Here is a 23637-nt window from a genome sequence, read left to right as displayed (position 1 = left end):
TTATCTCTGATTTTATCTTTCAAGAAGCCTTTATATAATAAAATCATATATATATATATATATATACACATCTGTGCTAGCACCGTATTTGCAATGACCTGATTTATTGTCTACCTCCTAAAGTAACAAAGCCACAAGTATGGATTATTTGTCTTTTTTATTTTCAATTCTTTCTTAGTCTAATACCTGGTGCATAGTAGACAATCAATAAAGAGTTGAATAAATAACTGAAGTAGTGGGCAATGGGGTAATATTTTATGGCCAGTATGTCTCATTTATCTTAACCCATACCTTTTCCTCCTTTCACTGCATAAAGTAAATCACATCCTATGGCCCATTTATCAAAACCTGTGTGGATTTTATTGTCCACCATGTTGGATGCTGGATTTTCATGTTCATATTCAATCCCCACACAGAGTAAATTTAGCATTGACTACATCTACAAGTTCTTATATCAAACAGCAGATACTTTTCAGACATCTTCTAGGAATAAATATGAAACTAGACATTGTAGGGATTATTTAAGAAAAACCAGTTAGAAACATTCCTAAAAATCAGAACTGTATCACCTAAGGAGTTTTAACCATAAGAGTCTAGCTAATGAAGTACAGAAGAAAATGAGACCAGAAAATATTGAAAATCTGAGGGACAGGAATGCTTTCCAGCCCTGGAGTTCCTCAGGCCTTAGTGGGGATATAGAGATGAGGATATAGAGCTAAGTCTTTGAAGATGGTGCTAGTGTAAGAATAGAGGAAGAAATAAAGAGATAAGAGTCAGAGAGATAGAGATCCAAGGAAGAAGATTGTCTCATGGGCGCTAAAAGAATTTCAAGAAAAAGTAGGTATGGTAGATTACATTTGGTCAAAAATTCTTTGCCCTTCATCCCATCAAGAGGTAAAGTCTGTTTCTACAATCCTTTAATTCAAACTGGGCCTGGGACATTTACTGACAATAGAAAGCAGAAGTGAGGTGTGAATTTCAGAATGGAGAAGGGCTTTGTAGCTTTGGCCTTCACTGCCTTTGGAACAGTGTTTATGAGGAAGACATACTAACTCCTGAAGGATAAGAAGCCATGTGAAGCAGAACTGAAGTTCTCCACTGACAGCCAGCACAAACGGCCACATACATGATCAAGCCCTATGTGATCATGGGCCTTCCAGATCAACTGACCATTCTTCCTATGTCACCCATGAGTGAGTTTAGGTGAAACAAGAAAAACACCACTCAGCCGACCCATAGAAACATTCCAAATAGTAAACTACTATTTGAAGCACTCCGTGTGTTATGGTTTGTTATGTAGCATAGGTAGTTCATGTGAAACCAGAATAGGGAAGGGTGAGAAATGAAGGGAGACCGGTAGATTTGGAAGTCACTGGTGTCCTGACATCTGAGCACTGGGAAAGGCCTGAATCTGGCAGCTAGGTTTCCCATTTCTAGATGGATGGATCGAGGTACTGAGATCTGAGGTCACTAATGGTTTGAATCATGTATTTGTAATTGATAATCTTGTTTAGATTCTATGCTTACAAGACAATGTAACCATTTAGAAACTTGCAAAAAGCCAGGCAATGTGCTGATCAGGCCAAGTGTATAACCAGAGTTCTTGACAATTGTAATTTTCATTGTAAATGAATCATTTTCTCTTTTTTTTTAAAAACAGGGCCCCATCTGTGTCAACATTTAGTTGTACACTTTGATATTTATCTTACAGTTTGAACTGAGAGAAGTTTTTCTGCTTACTAAAATATTTTTAAAATTTCAACCATTTAAAAGTGCATAAAACACAAAGTGAAAATTTTCCAGGATTCTGCTAACTACAACCCCTAATAAACCAGAATTAGAATTGGTCTATATAAATATATATGCACTAATGTATCCACATCAGTTCACCTATCAAGTTTTTATTTCCTTCAGATAAAAGTTCTATAGCACTATGCCCACAATTTCTGTAATTATTCCTTTTTTACTAGTGTTTTGAAATTTTTTAAAAATTATAACCTTCCCATTATTTTAAAATTCAAGAATAAGTATCCCTATGTTTCCAAGTGTTAGAGTTTAATCCCAAGAAGAAAAACAAGTTCCTCTTCATTCCTGCCACCTCTCCCTCCCAGCCATCAATTTTGGCAGTTAGAGCTATGAGCTCTGTTACTAAAAGAAGGTTTCTTATGGCCAACTTTAAGTTAAATTGTTTAAAAAAAAAAAATCTCTCCTGGTAAAATTTATTTGATTAATATTCTAAATGCTTATTCATGTAAGAATTTTTTTATGTTTCTTAACATTATCTTGAATATGTCATATTTAAAGCAATTGTGGATATGTAGACCCAAGGATTTGTCTGCTAATTGTAGCTTTAACTAGGGCTCAAAGACCTGTAGACCTGGAAGAGTTGAAGCCATGCTCTTAGCCCTGGGGGAACACTGTATTCCAAAACTTCAAACAAAGAAAGCCTCCTCTGTGGGGAACTGGAGAAATGGGAGAGAGATTCTGAGATCATTGCTGAATAAGGCTTGAAAAGGCCTGTTTGTTGTAAAGTAAGTTTCTTCACCCCTAGCTGAATAAGCCATAAATGCAAGGGAAAGAACCTGAAATTATGTACTGAGACATACTTACCCCAAGGGGAAATTTCAGACATGATTTACTTGTATATAAAATTTGTATTTTGGACCAAAAACTGTTGTTCAGGACCAACTCATTTAAATACTTACGCTTTTGCTAGCTCCATTGATATTTGTTCCAGAGAGCATCCCTTTGTCTCAGGTATAAACATAATAACAAAACCCAGACATGCTAGACTCATGAATGCATACATAAAGCATACCCACGGCAGGCCAATAAGATCTATAAGGGACAAAAGAAAATGATTAGAAATGTATTGTGTGTTACCTTGATCTCACTTCTAAAAAATTCTTCTTAGAGCATGTAGAGAGCCATACCTATTTTCACACATGCCAGTGTGTCTAGGAAAAGAGGATTCACACATTAAATGTGTACCTAGCCCTGGGAGTTTTGTTTTACTACTTCAACTTTCTCAGATTAAATAAATAGCAATCTTATAACTATCGCAGTTTAAATCCAATGTCATTTTCTTGGTAGGCACGTCTTTCTTAAAATGGTAATGTGCCTCTATTAATATAAAAAAGCACATGATCAGTGCAAAAACAGAACCTGAAATAATAGAAATATATAATACTTCACAAGGTAGTATTTCTCACCCTCCACAGTTTCCATTTTGGAAATGTCACTATAGCAGCTTGGTTTCTATTTGGTGGATGTTTTTCTTGACATATTTTGTACAAACGGATTTTCCTTGGATTGAGCTCAGCCTTCTTGCTCTGATGTGAATAAACTGATTTGTGACGGCAATATTTCATCACTTTTAATAGTATAGCAGTGCATTTTAGTTCTTCTTTCTGAGTCCAGAGAAAAGAGTGACGATTGATCCAGTGAAAGGCATCAATCTGCCAGGATGCATCAGCAAGATGCAAGAGCCTCAAGACTGTGACGGATTTCACTTGCCAGCCTAGTTTTTCACTTGACCGCTTCCAGCCAGAGATACGTCCCTTCATAGTCACTGGCCACAATCACACTGCATTAGCTGATGAGATGTGCCCCAAAGCAATTGAGTCTGCCTTCTGCATTGTGCAGGGTCCTGGCTCAGCAGCAGAGACTAGTGTGACAGGGAGCAGGGTGAAAGTAGCTGGTTCTTTCTGCACACATGCTCAGAACAACTGTACACAGATTGGAAAACAGCCCTTGATAGCTGCAGCCATAGATCACCGTTGGTCAGGCAAGAAAACTGCCTGAGCAATGTCTAACTGGCAGTGTATAAGGATCTAAGCATAGTGACCCCTTGTCAGGGAGTTGTACTGAGATGGGGAGGAGCAGGAAGAAGAAAGAGCACTGCCGTTCTTCCAGCAGTCTTAACCAACCCCTTCCTCTGTGCTTCTCTTATGCTGGTACAAGGTTTTATCTGGATGATTCTTCATCAAGTGCTCGTAGAATTGCTCCTTCTTCCCTCGCTGGAGCATAAGACTTGAATATAGGCATTGAATAAACCCCAAAAGTTTTCTTGTCAAATTTGTCCCCAGTTCGGTTTGAAGCACTTTGAGTAACAGAAACCTCAGAACTTCACAAAGCTCTTCACTGCCCAGTACCATGAACCCAAATCAGCCTTTCAGACATTCGGGGCTGTTCCCTGCGTGGCACACACTGAGTCATCTCTCCCCGCCCCTTCTTCATGACAGCCACTCTTTATATTTGAATGCATCTCCTTCCTTTTCTTGAGAGTCCTCTGGATCAACTTCCTCCACCATTCTTTATAGAGGAGAGCTGACATGCTCTCCTCATCCGGGTGGACACAAGGCAAGTTTTAAACAATATTCTAAAAATATTTTACCATGCCGGGTGTGGTGGTACACGTCTGTAATCCCAGCACTCGGGAGGCTGAGGCAGGAGGATTGCTGTGAGTTTGAGACCAGCCTGGGTTACATAGTGAGTTTCAGGGCAGTCTCAACTATGTAGTGAGACCCTCAAAAAAACATTTTTTTTTTTTTACCCACAGATGAATGCAACACTGCAGCTGTGTCATGGCCACCCACTGCAGCATACATTTGTCTGTCTGGAACAGTCTGCTTTTATTATTTCAGATGAAATTTCATTAAAACGTTGATATCCAAGGGCTTGTCGCCAAGTAGGATCTCACATCTTCTAGGCCTCTCTCATCTTTAGAAAATTGAGTTTTGAAAATAAGTAGAGATATTTAAACATGCCAATCAAATGTCATCTAAAGGCTTTAGATCATCCCAGGCTGTTTTTTAAAATTGGATCTGTTTTCCTAACATTTGCTCCAAAAGCCCATGCAGGAGAACTTCCAAGTCTTCATTAGCTCATCTGGTTTATTAGCAAGGTTTCCCAAATATTTGTGTCATCTTTTTTTCATTCCTCATTTCATTCTTATATATTTTGCTTTCTCCGAACCAAACAGCAGATTAAGGGTATGTGCACTTGTGTATGTGTGTGTGTGTGCACGCATGTGTAAACATAAAGGGCACATGTTTATTATGCGATGGGAGTAGGAGAACTGTAGTCAAAGTTGATAACCAGTTTGGTTGTTTCCTTCAGTCTTGGGCTATTTCTAAAACCGTGGCATTTGAAAATTTTATATAAAAACCCAAACTACACTTACTTAGCAATTTGAAAAGTTAATTCCCAAAGTGACATACTAAATATATGCATGCATATGTGTATATATTTATGTATATACTTATACATTGGATAACCACCTGCTTTTGAAAATAATACACATACATATCGAGGAAGTGGGAGGGATGGGGAAAGATAAAAAAGGAAAAGAAAAAATATGTGAAAAGGAAAAAATGGAAACAAAGTGTTTGTAAATAGAGAAGGGTGGAGGGGGTGAAGGGAGGGCAGGGGCATGGGGAAAAAATGAGAACTAAGATACTTCATGTAAAGATACAAGATCCCAATGATGAATGTAACTGCACTGTAAACCTAAAAAGTTCCAATAAATTTAATAAAGATAAATATAAACATAAGGAATATATGTACATAATGGAACTAGGCCATTTGTTTCATAAAATTTTCCAGTCTGGATTTTTTATTATACTCATGTTGTGTGGCCTTTAAATAATCATACAATTTTATGAAATGAATAAAACCCAACTCATTGAACAGTTTTGGAGGAGTCTAGGGAATCACCTCATTGTTTTGAGAACCAAAAGAAAATGAAATTACAAGCATTTATCTTGCCATTCTTAGGCTACTTCAGAGTAGCCAAATTCACAGTCTGGATGAGACCTTGGAAGGAAATATAGAATGAACACAGTGGGTCTGGGTCCTGATCATCAAAAGAGCCCAACAGGGTGAAGTGGGAGACAACCACACCCAATGCCCCTCTTGATGGCAGCAGAACACACCACTGTCACCCACTGAGCTCAGAAAAATCTGAACTTCCCCAAGCCTATCTAGATCTGGACAGGAACTCGCAGGGGATACAAAGGGCAGGCATGTGACATGAGTACAATCAACAAAACCCAGATTGTACAAAATTCTACAAAACAAAAGACCCAGGTTGTTTTGTTTTTGGTACTGGGGATTGAACTCGGGTCCTTGTGCTTGCAAGGCAGGCTCTGGAACCACTGAGCTAAATAAATCCCCAGCCCTACCCAGATTTTTTAATCAAAAGTATTAGGTAGAATGAAGGGTAGGGGAAATGGAGTTGAAATCAACAAATAATAAGACCCATCAATTAATTGTAAATTAAGTATATGGATCATGGTTCAATCAAAGGTTTTAAAAAGTAATTATGAAACAATCAGTAAAACGTGAACAGACATTTTGTATACTATGAGATAATTAATATTTTTCGTATAATAATTATATAGTGATTTTATTGTTTAAAATGTTTTATCTCGTACAAGGTCCACGTTGAAATTTTAGACATATATGACCACATGTAGGGTACATAACTCAAAATGATTTGGTTGAAGGAAGAGCAGGCGGGGTTTTAAGATGGAGAATTGCTTAGGTTGGGTGATAGATACGCCAGGTTCACTGCCATTGGAAGTTTTCACAATAGTGTTCTTTACAAGAACACGGTTCCCAAACATTTGCCTAAGGGAACAAAAGACATGAGAAGAAAATAAAGAGCTCTTACCTGTTACTGTCAAAAATGTGAGTGAGATGAGGAGATTGATGCCCCAGTTCATGCTAGAGGTTAGAGCCATGGCTCGTCCTCTAATTCCACCCGGAAAGATCTCACTGAGCACCAACCAGGGCACTAGAAGAAGGGGAAGAGTAATGGCAGGCAGCAAAATTAGCAAAACCCACTGAAAGTGAGAGTCAGCTCACTGATGTCTCTTTTCCCTGGACCTGACTACATTTGTGTTCAGGACCAGGGCCACTTCCTACCTTATGGGACAGGCCTTCTGCTCACCTCCAAACAAGGCAGAAAGACTGCAGGAGAAGCACTGGGAGAGCTGGACAGTGGCCTTCATGAATGGGGGTGGGTATGAAGTGTTGTCATCCAACACAGACTGCCAAACCCAAAAAGGACAGTGCCTGCGGCAGCTAAGCCTTAGTTTTGGACATTTTCCTAGCAAGGGAGCCTTAGGGTACAATCCTGGTTATTCCTGCTATACAACAGTGCCCTTTCCTGTACTCTCCTTTCCCCTTAATCTTGGAAAAGTCTGTAGTTGGAGCTAAAGAATGAGTAGGAAACAGCTTGATGTGTGAGAGAACACCAGCTACTCTTCTTTCTCATACTTGGGCCTCCTGGCCAGAGGCAAGCTGGGTGAGGAGAAGCTTAAATTAAGTAGAGTGCTCAGATTTGATTACTGTACAAGACTAGACATTTGAATTGCTGGAGGGAGACTCTTACTGGCACCAAAATTGATCAAAGTATTTTTATTATCTGAGAGTGACAGGGAACATTATGGGGTTGGCTTGATGGGATTAAAAAGGGTAGAAGAAAGCAAGTTAACGTCTGCTGATCACAGCCTAGCAAACCCAGTTTGCCTAATAAAACAGTGGCAAGTTATTACTGTGGGCTGATTTTATAGACATTTCTACAACATCATCGCACTTGATCCTCATGAACTTCTACAAAGTAGGTACTATCACTATTCCTCCTTTACAGTAAAAGAATAAACTGGGGCTTGAAGGAGTTAAAAACTTGCCAAGATTGCAGAGCTCCTTCTAAGTGACAGAGGTGCATTAAAATCCTGGCAGCCAGAGTACGAAATTCATGCTTTTTTTTTTTTGTACCGGTGATCGAACTCGGGTCCTTGTGCTTGCAAGGCAGGCAGCAGAACCACTGAGCCAAATCCCCAGCCCTCATGCGTCTTAATTACTGTGCTCTCTTAGTAGTAGCTTAATAAATATTGCTTAACTGATAAATGAATGTAAGTGTAAGCACATTTAATCTTGTGGAAAGAACTCAAGAGTTTCCCTAGCCCTAGCTCCCTGCTGTCTAATGTACCAGAAGTTGGAAAGCTAGGGCCTATATTCAACCACAGAGTCTTAGCTGAGAAGAAGTGGCTGAGAGTCAGCACCAGCAACTTCTTGGGCTGCTTGTGCCAGAATGGGTCAGCTGTGCCTGTAATGGAACAGTATGCCTCTCACATCAAGATCACACTCTGTAGAGGAAACATCTGCCTGTGGTACATGTGTTGTTATTATAAAGTAGGAAAAACAAATCACATTATAGGTGAGGAATGAAAGACTTTTTCTTGATTATCTTTTTCAAATGCAGCTATACAGGGTTAGCTTGAAGGCATAGAAGATGGTTGAAATCAATGAAGTTAAAATCACAAGTTTTCAGATCTCAGGAGAGTCAAATAAAAAAGTTGAAGTGGCAAGAAAATCTCTTCATGGCAGATTTCAGTGCAAGAATCTTGACAACCTCAGGGCTCTCCAAAAAGATGGTATAAATGACCAAAGCAGAAGGAATGGAGGACCTCAGTGTATTGGTCAGCTTTCTGTTGGTACAACTTAAAAGATATTAGTTCATGGCTTCAAAGGTTTTAGTCCATGATTGGCCAAGGCCAAGGCAGGATCATCATAGCAGAAGGGCAGAGAAAAGCTCCTCGCCCTACAGCAGGCAGGAGGCAGAGCAAAGGAGGTAACTTTAGAGAAAGACACCAGGGATCAGATACAGTCCTTAGGGTCACATCCTCATGATAGACTCCCTTCAACTAGGTCCACTTCAGAAGTCCCCACTACCTCCCAATAGTGCCACCGAATTATGATCTCACCAGTGCATTGATCCACTGATGAAGTTAGAGTGCTCATGATCCAATTGTCTCAGAGACACACTAGATATGTGCTTTACTATCCTGAAGACATTTCTGAATTCAATAAAGTTGACAATTAAGATTAATATCACACTCAATTTCCATTCATAAGTAATGCACATAAAAGTATACACTACCTTCCACCTGGGAATTTAATACAGTGATGTTTATAATAACAAGTGAAAGTCTTCATAAAGTCACTGTTTTTTTTTTCCTCAATGAGATGACCCACTTTCTCTCCAAGGTATTGCTACATGGGAGGGCTCCCTTTCACTGCCATAAGGAGGAAGCAGTGACTCTCTCTAAGCACCTTCTTTAGTCCTTACAGTGATGACAGCCAACGGAGCACACATTGTCATATTTGCTTGTGAGAGGTCTTCAGTACACACGACAGAGATACAGTGTGCACAGCCACTTCAGTTCAGGAGGCCACGAAACAGTTCTCTTGCACTCAATTTTCTACCTTTAACCTCATTATTCCAGGGCCACCTCAGCAGTTTTGACCCTCCTAAATGTCAGAGTCTGTGCGTACTTAAGGTATGTGCTATGCTGCAATAATTTGGACTTGTGAGAGGGTAAAGGAGTGGTAATTGCTCACAGATATTGATAATTGTTCACACATATTTCACATGGTACTAAATCGTTAGATCTTCCCACCAGAATTTGCAGATCCAGATTAAATCCACCATGTTTCTGGCTACACAGGGTACACTAGGAAGACTATCAAAGTTTGTCTGTGTTTAGTTGAGCACATGGATTTGGATTACTAGGGGTATGCAGTAGAAATAACAATCCTACTACATGTAAGTTATTCTGTGTATTTTTTCCTCCTATTTCTGGCCACTACCCCAGATTTTCTTACAGAAACTGTCATTCAACCCCCTATACTTTCAGCTTTAAATCTTGAAGCAGTCCAGGCACATTTTCCATTGGCTTGAATTCCTCCTAACCACCTGGCATGCTAGCCCGAGTTTGAATGACTCATTGAAGTCTTGAAACTCTTGCCAGAGAACTCCTAGCAACTTTGGAGGGAGTCTTACTCTTAGGCTGCACAGTTTTCAACAGTCTGACTTGCCAAGGAAGCCATGCCCTATACTTTGTAGGAATAAAGCCAAATCCTATGTTTTTTATTGCCCTTTCAATCAGCATGCAGCACACCTTTCTCTTCTCCTGCAAGAAGACTATAAAAACATGAATTTGAGCAGGAACAGGCCCATCCCTCAAAGCAGATGTTTAAATTCTGGCCTCAGGAATTCCCTAAATGGAAAAATTATGTTCCTCCAGAAGCAAACTCCACTATAGGCCACTGATTCCAGCATTAGCAATGATGTAGTGTAAATTTTTTTTTCCTTTTCTGTATTTTCACTTTCCTCTTGTGCCACAAATAACCATTTGTAAAGAAACATTTTATTCAAGAATACTATCTTGGATTACTTGAGTTACTAAGAAAGGCAATAAAATAAAGGGTCCACCTATCCCAGTTTTTCTTCCCTAATGATTTCTAATTTAAAATCACTTTTATATAAAATAAATATATGAAATATACATTATATACCTTATTTATATATAAATATAAGAATATATATAATATATAAAATAACTTTTATATAAGTATTTTAGGAGTAAATGGACGAAGTAGAATAACCTTATAAACACTCACAATCACAATAATGATAATAATACACCAAAGTTAAAAATGAAACACTGTTGTGATCCCAATGGGGAATAAGAACAAACTATGTTAGTGGGCTCCAAATTTTCTTAAAGTAATTTGAAAAATAAAGTAAAATTTTCACTCATAAACTAATATTGAACATTTTTCACCATGAATTTAATAGTAAGGGATGCAATTTTCACTATTCTAAACTTTAACATTTGAAGTCAAATAGTGATATTATTTTTTAAATGTTTCTAGTCAATGTACCTATTTGATTCTCAGCATCATCTATCACTCATATGAGAAAAGAGGAACAAAGTATTCAATATAAATTTTCTAAAGTGGGAAGTGTGGGGTAAAGGAATTAGGGAGAGAAAAGAAGATTAGAAATTGAAAAAATGGAAATAAAGTGTTTCTAAATGGGGAGGGGAGGAGGGGGTGAAGGGAGGGCAGGGACAATGGGAAAAATTGAGAATCAAGTCCTATTATGTAAAGGTACAGGATCCCAATAATGAATGTAACTGTATTGCATACCTAGATTCCACCAATAAACTCAATAAAAAGAAAAAAATACAAACAAAAAGAAATTTTCTATTTTTTTCTTTGTTTTGAATTTAACATTTTATTCTATCACATTCTAATTTTATTCTAATGAATTGTTAAGCCTGAAATCAGATCAGCTTATCATGCTTCTCTCTAAGAAATACAACTTTATGGATCAGAGATGCAACTCAGCGGCACAATGCCTGCCTGGCAAGCGTGAGCTCCTGAGTTCAATCCCAGATGTCAAAAAAAAAAAAAAAAAAAGGACAACTTTAAATGGAAGTTTTAGGTTTAGTTTTACATACTCTAATAGCTTCTGGTATATTTTCTGAATTAATGCAAGTATTAAGTAATTAATAAGTATTAAGTAATTAATGCAAAATGAATCAAAATTATAGAAATATGTAAACCATTTTCAACATAAATATTAAATATGAAAAGTGAAAATTCATTATTTAGTAGTGGGTGAGGGGCTTCTTATGGGTGAATGTCACTTATTTCTGGAGTGGCAACACATTTCTACTTTTTAAAGTGAAATTTATTGTTCTCAAGAATAAACTAGTAAAGCGGATGGAGAGCTAATTAAATCTTAAAATAACAAAGTTACTCAGTTCTTGTGATTGACCACAAGGGTTGTTTGTGATGATAGATCAGCTGATAACTGGATTAGGTTATCCCGTATTTTTCATTTGAAAGCAAATCATTGGAAGCACCTTTCTTATGAAAGAACTATCATATTGTCATTTGAGTCATTTCTTATCACCTATGCCAATATTTCAAGTGCCTTTTTGTTAGTGCTCTCGGGTTTTTATAACTTGTGATATTTATCATTATAAGATTTATGATGAGCAATATATGAGCTTTCTTTGAAATGGGAGAGTGGTTAGGGGAAAAGAAATTTTAAGATTTTTTTTTTTAACTTGCAGCTCTGGAAATTGACTCCTTGAGCAACCATCAAAGGAATATTTTTCTGAAAGTGAACATCCCAAAGTATGTATACTATAGTTTGAAGAACACTGAGCTGTAGTATAAAATGAGAAACAAAGAAAGGCAGAGTGGACAATAAATTCCCCTTTTCTTGTTTGACCTATGTCTCGAATAGACAGCTTTAGATGTGATACTTTGTATTTTACTTTTTTCATTAATGATACTTCAATTGGTAAAGTACTATAGTTTTAATGTTGCAAGTATTCTTTGGAATAATTCTTTTTCTTTTCTTTTTTTTTTTCAGTACCAGGAATCAAACTCAAGACCTTATGCTTGCGAGGCAGATGTGGCACCACTGAGCTACATCCCCGGCCTCCTGGAATAATTCTTAATGTGTTTTGGAAGCCAAGTAACAAATAACCCCTTGTGTTGCTTAATACAGTGTTCAAACTGTCATTTGCTTCTTTAATGGGTACATCGCCCAGTATTTGTAATTTTCTTTTTTATTAGTGTATGTTTTGATATATAATAGCTACATTAATTTTGGTGGATTGGTACATACATATCGTTTTTATCATTTTCAACACTTTACCCACACTCCCTACCCTCCCTCCTCCCCTTCCCCCACTCCTTTCCCTCCTCCACAAAGCCTGCCTTTCTGTTTTCTACCATCTCTCCTTTACTGTATTCTTCAATTAATTCATATTTTGGGTTTCTCATATAAGAGAAACACCATGACATTTAACTTCCACAATATTTATAGTTTTCAAGGTCAGAGGTTATGATGGGAGTACTAGATGGAGAGGAAAAGAGAACACTGAGGTCTTATGGGAGCAGGTGCTGATGGCGACGGAACTGATGGGGCTGTTTCTCTGCTTCGTTCTGCTCATGCTGCAGAAGGCAGTGTTAAAATCTTTGGATCTGTTAGATAGCGTCTCTGCATCCTTTAACTTCAAAGAGGAAAAAAGATTCATTAGTCTGGTGCACACATTTCTTTAAGCATTTCCTCTGTTGTTTGGATGCAAAGTTAGTGCACAACTACGAGAATACTACATTTTTAGACTTCACATTATTGTAACGATTAACACCAAAGGACCAAGCAGCTGTTCACTTTGGTCAGTCATAATGACATTTAACCTAGTTCACTGGGGAAAAGGAGTAGTGACTATATGAATACTGGTGATAAATGAAACTTAAGATTTCAAAGGAAAAAATGTGCTTTTGAAGCTCTGAAAGGTAGGAACACAGCGCAAATTCACTCTGTGAATGCTATTGTATTTTGGCCACATTTGATATTCTTCTGTTTAAAAATAATTTATGCAATACACCTTTTATCTACAGGCATATAATTAACCCATAAGAATGGTGGTAAGTGAAAATGAGCCCTTAAAAAGCCTTGGACTGTGATAGCTCTGATTGTTAGAGGCCTAGAACCTAGAAAGAAATGTAAAGAATGTAAAAATCTCTCTTGAAACACTTGATGCGCCTCTGGAATGTAAGCCTCTTTGTCTGAAACCCAGCATATTTTGGAGTAAAGCAGCTAGTCAACTTCCAAATTAGAACCTGCTGTTCCACCTTCCTGGAATTGTCATATTTTTTAGCTGTACAAACATCACATGAGCAAGTGTTTTGGAAGACCCAGAGCTGTTGGGATATAAAATCTGAATTTAAATGTTATGGGAGACAACTCTTCGTGTTTCCTGCTAATGCACATCCTCCAAACGACGCTTCAACTCCATAAAACGAAACAAAACAATAAAAAGTAGGCTCCATAATTGTTGAGCTTGTAAAAATTCTAATCTCACTTAAGACTGAAAAGAAGATAACTGAATTTTAGGATATTTGAGTTGGGAAACAATTCCCTATTAGTCTTTGCCAGTTCTTTCTTTTTATTCATTCATTCATTCATTTGTTGATGGGTACTGGGTATTGAACCCAGGGTTCATACTAGGCTACCTCCCTGGGGCCTTTTTATTTTAAGACAGGGTCTCACTGAGTTGCTCAGCCTGGGATCAAACTTGCAAACTCCTACCTCAGCTTTCCGGCACAGGATTACAGGCATGTGCCACCATGCCCAGCAGTCTCTGGCATTTCTTTGTGTATTGTGAGCAATAATAGCACTGATCGTTTTTTATCCTGGCTGTCTTTCTAAGGCTGTTATACAAGGTAGAGACAGTGTAACCCTCTAGTGAAAAAGGCAGTTTTGTTTACTATCTAGTAAAGCAAAGACAGTGTCTACTTCCAAGGAAGAAATTAGGCTGGATTACTGTCCACCATAAACTGTGGGTTCCCTATGCTTGGGGTTCTTCTATATAAAACCCAGGTGCAGGGGATATCTAATTTCTTCATGTTGACATGTGCCATTGAGGCTTGGGGATCTAACACAAATACTGATGCTATGGCTCTTGCTATGACTGTGAATAATAAATTGCACTTTGTCTCTGACCAAGAAGTCTTGCATCTTCCATCAGTATCCATGAAACTACAACAGCCAAGCTTGTTGACTTGCAAGTGGGGTGAAATCTCAGCCCCTTTACAGTTATTGACAGTTTGATTATTTATGACTATGGTAAAATTTTTCTACAAAGACCTTTTGTTACTTTAGATTGCCCATTTTAGAACTGAGGAATTTACTGTGACTTTTAAGCCTGTTAATCCATTGAAATATTTCTATAAGCTAGAATACTTATTAGGTAGACAAAACCATCTGTCTTCCAAATCCCAAGTTTATATTTCTGCATATTTCTCTTAAGAAAACCATGAAGGAATTACCTCAAAAAGATCCTTTTGTAAAAAGTGCAGTTTAAGTCCACTCAATTACTAGGTTAAAGTTGGAGTAATTATCCTATGGAATTGACAGTCTCAGTCTTTTTTTCAGAGGAGGCTTAGAGAACAAAATAGAAAAACTTGGAAATGAACATTTCCTTAACACCCACACTTTAAATGACCTTAATTTTAGTTAATTTAAAACATGAGCCTTCTTCAGTCACGCATCCTCAGTGAAGTGGTTTTACTCAGATATAACTTAGCTAGAAGTGTCTCGGGTTCCACACAAACCACACTCACCTATTATTCCCTAGCTTCTCGGTCTGATTTATTCCAGAGGTAATCTTGATATATAAACCCCAGACTAAAGGGCTCCCCATTAATCATGAAAACTAAGAGAAGTTTAGATTTTCTTAAAAGAAAATTCATCCAACCTATGATGGGCCAGGTTCTATTTTAGGCTCAAGAAAGCCACAGTAAATAGGGCAGGATTTATGTGAGCACAGAACATGCAGTCTAAAGTAGTAGCAAAAACTCAGAAGACTTCTTGATAGCAGCCATTCTTGGTGGGGTGAGGTGGAAGCTCAGTGTTGCTTCCATCTGCATCTCTCGAATGACCAGCGATGTGGAAGATTTTTACATATATTTACTTGCTGCTTTTACTTCTTTGTCTGAGAATGGCTTCTATCAAGAAATCAAACAACAACAAATGTTGGCGGGGTTGTGGGGAGAAAGGAACCCTTCTCCATTGTTGGTGGGAGTGCAGACTGGAGCAACAACTATGGAAATCAATATGGAGATACCTCAAAGAACTAGAATTAGAGGTTCCATTTGACCCAGCCATTCCTCTGCTGGGTATTGTTCCAAAAGAATTAAAAGAATTATACCACAGTGATATATGCACATCTATGTTTATAGTGGCACAGTTTGTAATAGCTAAAACTTGGAAACAGACCAATTGCTCATCAGTTGGATTGGTAAAGAAGATGTGGTTTTTCTATAAAATGGAATACTACTCAGCCATAAGAATGAGAAATTAGATTCATTCATAGGAAAATGGATACATATTGAGGATATACTCCTAAGTGAAATAAATAAGTCACACATGTATAAATACCGAATAATTTCTCTGGTGTGAATCAACTATAATAGTACATAAGATTCTAATGAGATAATTGACCATGTGAAATAGGAAGAAAGGGGCTAAAGGTATAGGGAAAGTGGGAAGGGTAGGAGAAAGGTAATAAGGGAAAGAAAAAAATACGAGAAAACAAAAAAATGGAAATAAAGTGTTTGTAAATGGGAAGGGGAGGAGGGGATGAAGGGAGGGCAGGGACAAGGGGAAAAAATGAGGACCAAGACCTGTCATGTAAAGGTACAAGATCCCAATAATGAATGTAATTGTACTGTATACCTAAAATGTACTGATAAACTGAAAAAAACAAAACAAACAACAACAACAACAACAACAACAAAAAACTCAGAAGAGTGAACATTTGGGTATTTCTCAGTTGAAACCACACCTTTTACCTTTCCTCAAAGCTTTAGGATTTTCTGTAAAGCCTAGCTTGTTTTCTAGGAAATCTCTAAACTGTAGGTGATTGAACAGTTCTATACAAAGACAAAACTCAGTTTCTATAGCCTTGAACACTAGGATAGTGAGGATGACCATAGCATCATAAATCAGTATAAGGCCATGGATTACACATCCTTTGCATTCGAGATGTCTAGGCAAAGTGTTAGCTTAGTCAGAATTATTTCATGTCTAGACCATAGCCAGATATCTAGTATTTTTTATCACTAAGTATACTGAGCCAATGCTCTACACCAAGCTCTAAGCTAAGGAGATAATATACATATTGTTTCATTGAAGTCCATAACTACAAGATGAGTTAGACCCAATTGGGCTCAATTATCTAGGTAAGAAAATGGAAACTTTGAGTTATTAACTGACTTTCCCAAAGCCTTATACTCTGGAGCTGAGATTCAAGGCAAGGCACTTAGAGCCCAAAGCCTTGTCCAAATCCTAACCGTATGTTGTACAGGCTCACCCAGCATTCTTGCTGTTCTCCTAAAGTCTCACCTTGCTGTCCTCCTAACCTTTCAATCTAGTGTCCTCCTGAAGGCCATTTGACCTACTATTATCCCTGCTTAAGCTCTCGTCCCAGATCCTCACATTGTTTTCTCCAAGTAAGCCTTAATGCAAATGTCACCACCTCAGAAACACCATCTCTCTCCATTATACCTGGAAAAAATCCTCCTCTAAATATGCTTCTTTTTTATCCCAATTTTTCTTTATCACTGTGGTCTTTATCTACATTTTAACACTTAACTTTCCTGGCATTGTACTGTACATGTATATATTTTCTTGGTTCTTGCATACTCCCATCACCAGCTGCATGAGGACAAGGTGTGGATCTCTCCCACCTGTCCTGGAATCTCCAGCACCTGACCCATGCCCTAAATGTCATGGGGAGCAATGAACTCCTGCTGGGTGAGTGAGAGTGTGAAGAGCTGACTCCTTACTACTCTCTCTCCATCTTCTCTTCTTAGTCACTCTGTGATGCACACTCCTACCTATTTGGGTCTCCAGAGTTGGTAAAAGAGGCTGAGGGAGATTGTGTGGGGTTCTTTTGCCATTCGCTCTTCAGTGTTAGGTTTCACTTGAATATGTGAATCAAAAGTACTTGAAGGGTGACAGTCACAACCTCAACACCTAACTTAGACGGTGGTATTAAGACAAATTCCCAGGCTGGGGATTTAGCTCAGTGTCACTACACCTGCCTTGTAAGCACAAGGTCCTGAGTTCAATCCCCAGTGCAAAAAAAAAAATTCTCTCCATCTTTTTCATAATGAAAAGATGAAATCATGAAGTGGAAGATAAAGTTAATTAATTAATTTATTGACACGTGAATTTTTAGGCTAAAAAAGCTCAATAATTATTGTGGAAAGAGCACCTCAAATATTTTTTGTAACTTTTTTTCTATTTTAAAGAGAGCTAGGTTTCTACACAAGCATCAACTCAAATGAACTCATGAGATAATGACATTAGGCCTTCAGTTTGGCTCTTTTTACTTTACTTGAAAGGTATGAGTAGAAGAGAATTTTTCATATATTCTGTGTCCTCAAAATATTAAACATCTGTGATTTTATGCTGAAAACATCTTAGCTATTAAAAGGAGCCCCAGAAACACAGTGGAGAGTTGGGCTAAAATTTTGAACTTGTGTGAAGTGAAAGATGAGGTATGGATATTAGAATATTTAGTAAGAGTCTTATAATGGCAGTGGAGCCCATGTCCTGATTTTATTTGATAGAAGAGTTTTAATTTTACTTACAAAGAGATGGAGGACAGGGCCTCTTACCCACTTGTGGGCAGTAAGTGCCTTCAGTGGGCTGTTAAATCCAAGGGACTCCCTAGAATCATATTTTAAATGAATAAAATATATAGGATTCCTTGGTACCATATTTATATCCCCTCCTAAATTCTAGAATCTAGAGCAACCTTGTTATTTTTACAGTTAGAGAAACAGAAGACCAGAAAGTGAAGTGATGTAAGGCATACACTTTAACCTAAGAATAGAAACACGTTTTTGGCAGAGGAAAACCATGCTGTGATCTAATACAATTAAAGAATGTTGTTTTAAACCAGCCCATATTTAAGAAGATTTAATAAGGATGGTTTAACTTTCCTTTCCATGTTACTTTAGAACAGCAAGTACTTTTCCTTTTATACCTCTATTTGCACAAAGGATTTGTTTGTATTAAAAGTAATAACTTCTCTAAATAAGATACTTAAGCAATAATCACATCATGTTATTAAGTTTTATAATGCATTTAAATATCTGGTATGAAAAGCTTGCTCTTGATAAAAATCTTGTTTAAACTCCAACAATTCCTACAGTTTATATCAATACCCTAGAGTATCATTTTGAAGATTGAAATGGAATTTCTATAGTATGCTTTCTTTAGGAAAGAAAAAAACTACAACATAAATATGGACATAAATGCCTGACTTTTGCCAAAGAGGAAAAAAGGACAATGATTCAGATCCTCTTGAAAATACTAGGAATATTCATAGTCCATGCCACAGTGAAAGATGACTGTTCTCTTTAGAGACAGTGATTCAGATGTTTGCCCTTGATGGGATGACCCAGGCTCGCATGTGAGCACCCATGCGTTTATGGAACTGTAATTATCAATCAGACAAACCATGATGTAAAAGAATTCCCTTCTCATACCTCAATACTGAGGTTTCTCCATCCCCCTAGCATTACTTTTAGTCTAAGAAGTTCTCAGAAAGACTCTCTTCCATGTTGTGGCAAAAAGCAAAATTGTCCCAAAAAATCCAGAACAACTTTCAGATACTGTGTCCAAATAGCTTCTTAGGACTTAACAAAGAATTGCCCTACATGCCTCCTCCTAGCTGGTGCTGAGTACCACTATCTCTCTGCATTTTTCTTACAGACAAAACCAGAGATTTTTAGAAATCGTGTGGAAGTGATGGGTTGTTCAGACACCCCTCGTGACAGTGTCTGGCAGCAGTAGGGCTTTTCCTGGCAGCCCAGGATTTCCAGCTGACTGGGTCTTTCGTCCACCCACTTGATGGCTCCACACAAGTTTAGAAGCATGCTTAGGTCTTCCCTGTATCTGCATCGCATTTTTAAAATCTCTTTAGCAGCTCAAATGTAGCTCAGCATGATTTTTAAACAGACTTACCCAGTACTTGATTTTAAAGGAACACAATGAAAAACATGAAATGTGGTTTCTTCCTTCAAAGAGTTTATAATCTAGTAACTGTATTCTAGTTAATAAACCAAAACAAACATAAAGAAGAAGAAACACGTCATTAAGGACTAAGCTGTGTTATCCCTCTGTAGCTCACTGATATCATGCTCTACACATGCAAAACATTTACACACATTTGTTCATTTGACATACACCCACTCTGGAAGACAGAACCAGCATTATTATGCCCATTTCATAATGGGGAACAGCTTAGAGAAGAGAAACGACCCAAGCTCACATAGCCAGTAAGTCCAAGAGCTGAGATTTTTAACTCAAGCTCCTAAATTCAAGAGCTGGGATTAGAAACTAGGTTTACTCATTTTTAACTCAAGCTCCTTGTAGGCCAGAACTAAAAGACTGTATGATAGAAATAACACTACTAGCTCATACAAATGAAATCCTCTAGGAGAGGCATGGGTTTACAGAGGAGAGGAGATTTGTATTAAGCTTCGGGGACAAGAAGGATTTGGATAGAGAGGAAAGTAACTTCACAATACTGAGGTGTATTTATTGACCTGGGGGTGGCATGGTGAGAAATACAGAAGTCCAGATACATAGCATACATGTTTGGCTCTGCGTTCACTGAATAAACTCAGCAGCATCCAGACGCACTTCTCTGTCAGTCACGGCGCTGGAGCGTAACGCCATAGCCCATGATGTAAATAGTGCATGGATGACTTGGTAAAACTGGATGAGATGGAGGAGGGCCCTTGAGAACCAGGCACAGTTGTTATCTCAAAGATAGGTGGCAGGCAAGGAATTGGCCTGGGCTTCTCATACTACATCTTTGTGATGAGTCTTTGCAGCTTCTTATTTGTTTTCTCTAAATGTTGGGCTGGGGATTTAGCTCGGTGGTTCTGCTGCCTGCCTTGCAAACGCAAGGTCCTGAATTTGATCCCTGGTACCAAAAGGAAACTATTGGACTAAATAATTTAACCTTTTTTTCATTTTGAAAGGCATTTGACTTCTCTCATGTGGTGAAAAGTACAAAGGCATGGAAGATTTGGGAGCACAACCAATATGAGGAAAATGACATTTAATCAACACTGGTACAAAGGATGGATGGGCATGAGAAGGGCCTGGGATGGAAGCGGACTATTGCAAGTTTCTCCCAGTAGCCTAGACATAAGAACATAATGCTACGAGGATGGAAGACACAGGAAGGAAACAGTAAACACGGGAGCTATTTGAGAGGGAAAATCCAGGAGTGTTTGGTCAATGACTGGATTGAGAAAAGGCCCCAAAACTTTAGCCCTGAGTGGTTAGGGAGTGGCCCATGTAAATGGGAAAGGAAGGGAAGTGGTAAGACATTCTGGTGTAAGGCAAGAGAATTCAGACCTGGGCTTTTTGTTTGGTTGACAGTGGTGAATCAAAGTGGAAAAGTCTCATACTCACTGGGGAAAAAAGGGAACTGAAAGTCATGCGAGACGATAGAACTGGAGATAAGTGAGAATCATCAGCCCAAGGGAGATAATTAGTGTTCCTGAGAAAACAAACACGAAAGCCTTTTCAGTGCATTAGCCAGAGTGTTTTTTGGGTTTATAGCTAAAGAAACAAAGTCCAAGAGACATTAATAAGATGATCTCACCTCTTTTTTAAGAAGTGGATGGAATGGAAGCTACTCATACATTTTAATAATTAACATTTTAATTTTTTTTGAAAAAACTTTCTATCTCTACAACTGAAGACTGAATTCAGGGCCCTTACTCTCTTGAAATATATTTTTCCATATTCATATCTATTTTAGCTGAGTCCAGAGTGTATCACTGCAGTGGTTTTGTGCTGTGTCAGTTTAGCTAAGCTGTGAATATGTTTCCCAGAAATCCCTTCTCGCACACTTCTGGGTGAAGGTTGTCAGGAAGAGAAACCTGCATAAGCTGGGAAGGCCCATGGGGCATAGCCGGGAGCCTGCTGGTTGCTGCAAGGCTCTCACCACCGCTGTGGCTTGCACACTGTGCTGCTGACCTCTGGCTCCCCTTGTCAGTGGGAGCAGAGGAGCAATATGTCTGGCCAGCGCTCCTCCTACATTTTGTCCAAGTCCCAGGCTCATTGTCGGAGTTCTTGGAGGACAGACATTTTCCTGCAGACAGCCTGCATGCCCAGAACTGACATAGGGAGAAACAGACACAGGCTGCAGTTTCTTCTCGTGGACTCCAGCTCTCATAGATTTCTCTCTAGCTTGAGTCCAGCTCTTCTATCCTGCAGGCTCCAGGCCACAATCAGAACCACAATCAACATCTTTCCACAGATATCCTTCCTCCAGCCTCCCCTCTGGGCCCTGATCAGTAGAGATTTCCTTTCCCTTCCAGTCATTTCTCCTTAGACCTTCGCTTCCTCAGATTCTTCCCCAATTATTTGATGTCTAATTCCTTTATGAAAGTCCTTACCTACATCACCTGCAGTGGTTCTGCTGCTGGTTTCATTACTCACACTGCTACAGATTACCCAGGCCTTTGTCTCCCAATCTCCCTGGAACTCAGTGCACTCTGTACATTGCACTTATTCTCTTTCTCGCTTCAGCAGCACATACACATCGCACTTATTCTCAAGGGACCACTGGTGACTAGTCAAGGATGGTAACATTAAAAATGCATCTAAGTATTAAAAAATAATCATCATGATAGATTGGGAAGCAGAGAGAACTGGCTAACTAACATAAGGTCTGGGGAAACTACAGGCTTCTGATGTGTGACCCTGGGCACTTTCTCAGCACCCAGAACTGCCCACCTCCAACTATTAAGTGAGAGGGAAAGAAGCACCTAACTTTCTTAAGACATCATTATTTTAGTCCCTGTTACAACAACTGAGCTTCAATTCTAACCAAGTCATGCATTCAACATTTCCTTAATCAAGTACAGTGATTCAAGTAAATGCACATCAGAATTATTATTCTTTTTATCATTTTTCCTGAATCTCAGCCTTATAACAAGTATACGCTCACTTATCTAGAAGAGCTTTGGAGAAAGAGAAACTATATCTCTGTCTTGCAGCAAAGTATCAAATGGCCCACTGAAGAGTACAGAATGGGTGGACAAACTGTACTCTACTTTGGTTCATTCTTACATCTCATGTCTCTTCCAGAAGAGGACTGAACTACAAATAATTAAGTACTATTTTTTTATCTAGAGCACCCCACAGGCCCCATATGTTAAAAGTGTGGTCCGCAGCCCTGGCATTAGTGGAGCTGAGAGGAAGGAAATGAGATCTTTGAGGACCTATCCTGGAAAGTGATGCTGAGATATTGGCTTCTTCCTTCCTTTCACTCTCTTTGCTTCCCAGCCATCATGAGGTGAGCAGTTTCTTCTGCCACACACTTTCCCCCCATGACATATGCCTCACTATAGGCCTAAAGGCGACAGGTTCAAGCAACCATGCCATGGACTGAAACCTCTGAAATCGTGAGCCAAAAATAATCTTGTCTCCTCCAAGTTGATTGTCTTATGTATTTTTGTCACAGCAGCGGAAAGCTAACACGTTAAGATTTACTATTAAGACTTATTCTTGTATTTGACATAATAGTTGCCCATTAAACACCAGTTGTAGAATCTAAGCTTAAATCATATTTTTAAAGAATTAGAAAATGATGCTATTTAAGGCATCCTAGAAGGTAAATAACAGCTTCCATAAACTATTTCCAAAATCAAACTGAGTTTTCTGAAAAGGGGAACTCCAATACAATAGATATGAATGATGGGTTATAAGCTAAAGAATGTGCTTTATTTTTCAAAATTCTTAAAAAACTGAAAAAAAAGATGGCACAAGGGTAAAATTATTGTAATCATAAATATGTTTGTTTTGGAAGTTTAAATCAATGTCTCTTGTGATATGTGCTATAACTCAAACTCTTTCAACCTGACAATTTTCTGAATTAAAACCTAGAGGGCATCTCTTTCTTTCGCTAACCTTTTCTTAGCATCTTAGTAGATTCTTGATATTTCAAGAGATTAGATGAAGAAAATTGATATACAAATGAAATACTTTTAATTTTGTCATGAATGCAGAGGGGAAAAAATTCTGGTAAAGGAAGTTAAGGGACTGATGACTACTACTTGAAGTTTACCAAATGAACCAAACCTACTGTAGTTGTTTCTATACAAGTTCCACGAACAAGATCAAGTTGTTCCTGAATAAAAGATAGCACCTAT

General features: G+C 38.3%; 1 protein-coding gene across 4 annotated transcripts in view; it reads right to left on the bottom strand.

Annotated features, from left to right (window-relative positions):
- Positions 1-23637, bottom strand: part of Slc2a12 (solute carrier family 2 member 12) — a 54283-nt gene that overhangs the window by 9130 nt on the left and 21516 nt on the right. For all 4 annotated transcript variants that reach the window (XM_010626529.2, XM_010626530.3, XM_010626531.3 and 1 more), the window contains 2 exons: positions 6677-6799; positions 2706-2838 (listed from right to left, as the gene is read on the bottom strand). In XM_010626529.2, the coding sequence (XP_010624831.1) occupies positions 2706-2838; positions 6677-6799 (256 nt within the window). The remainder of the gene's footprint in view (positions 1-2705; positions 2839-6676; positions 6800-23637) is intronic.

Source organism: Fukomys damarensis, unplaced genomic scaffold (genome assembly GCF_012274545.1).
Source record: "Fukomys damarensis isolate Sample0158 unplaced genomic scaffold, DMR_v1.0_HiC HiC_scaffold_14, whole genome shotgun sequence".
Taxonomy (NCBI): domain Eukaryota; kingdom Metazoa; phylum Chordata; class Mammalia; order Rodentia; family Bathyergidae; genus Fukomys; species Fukomys damarensis.
The sequence above is the reverse complement of the archived record's forward strand: the minus strand, read 5'-3'. Positions and strand labels throughout refer to the sequence as shown.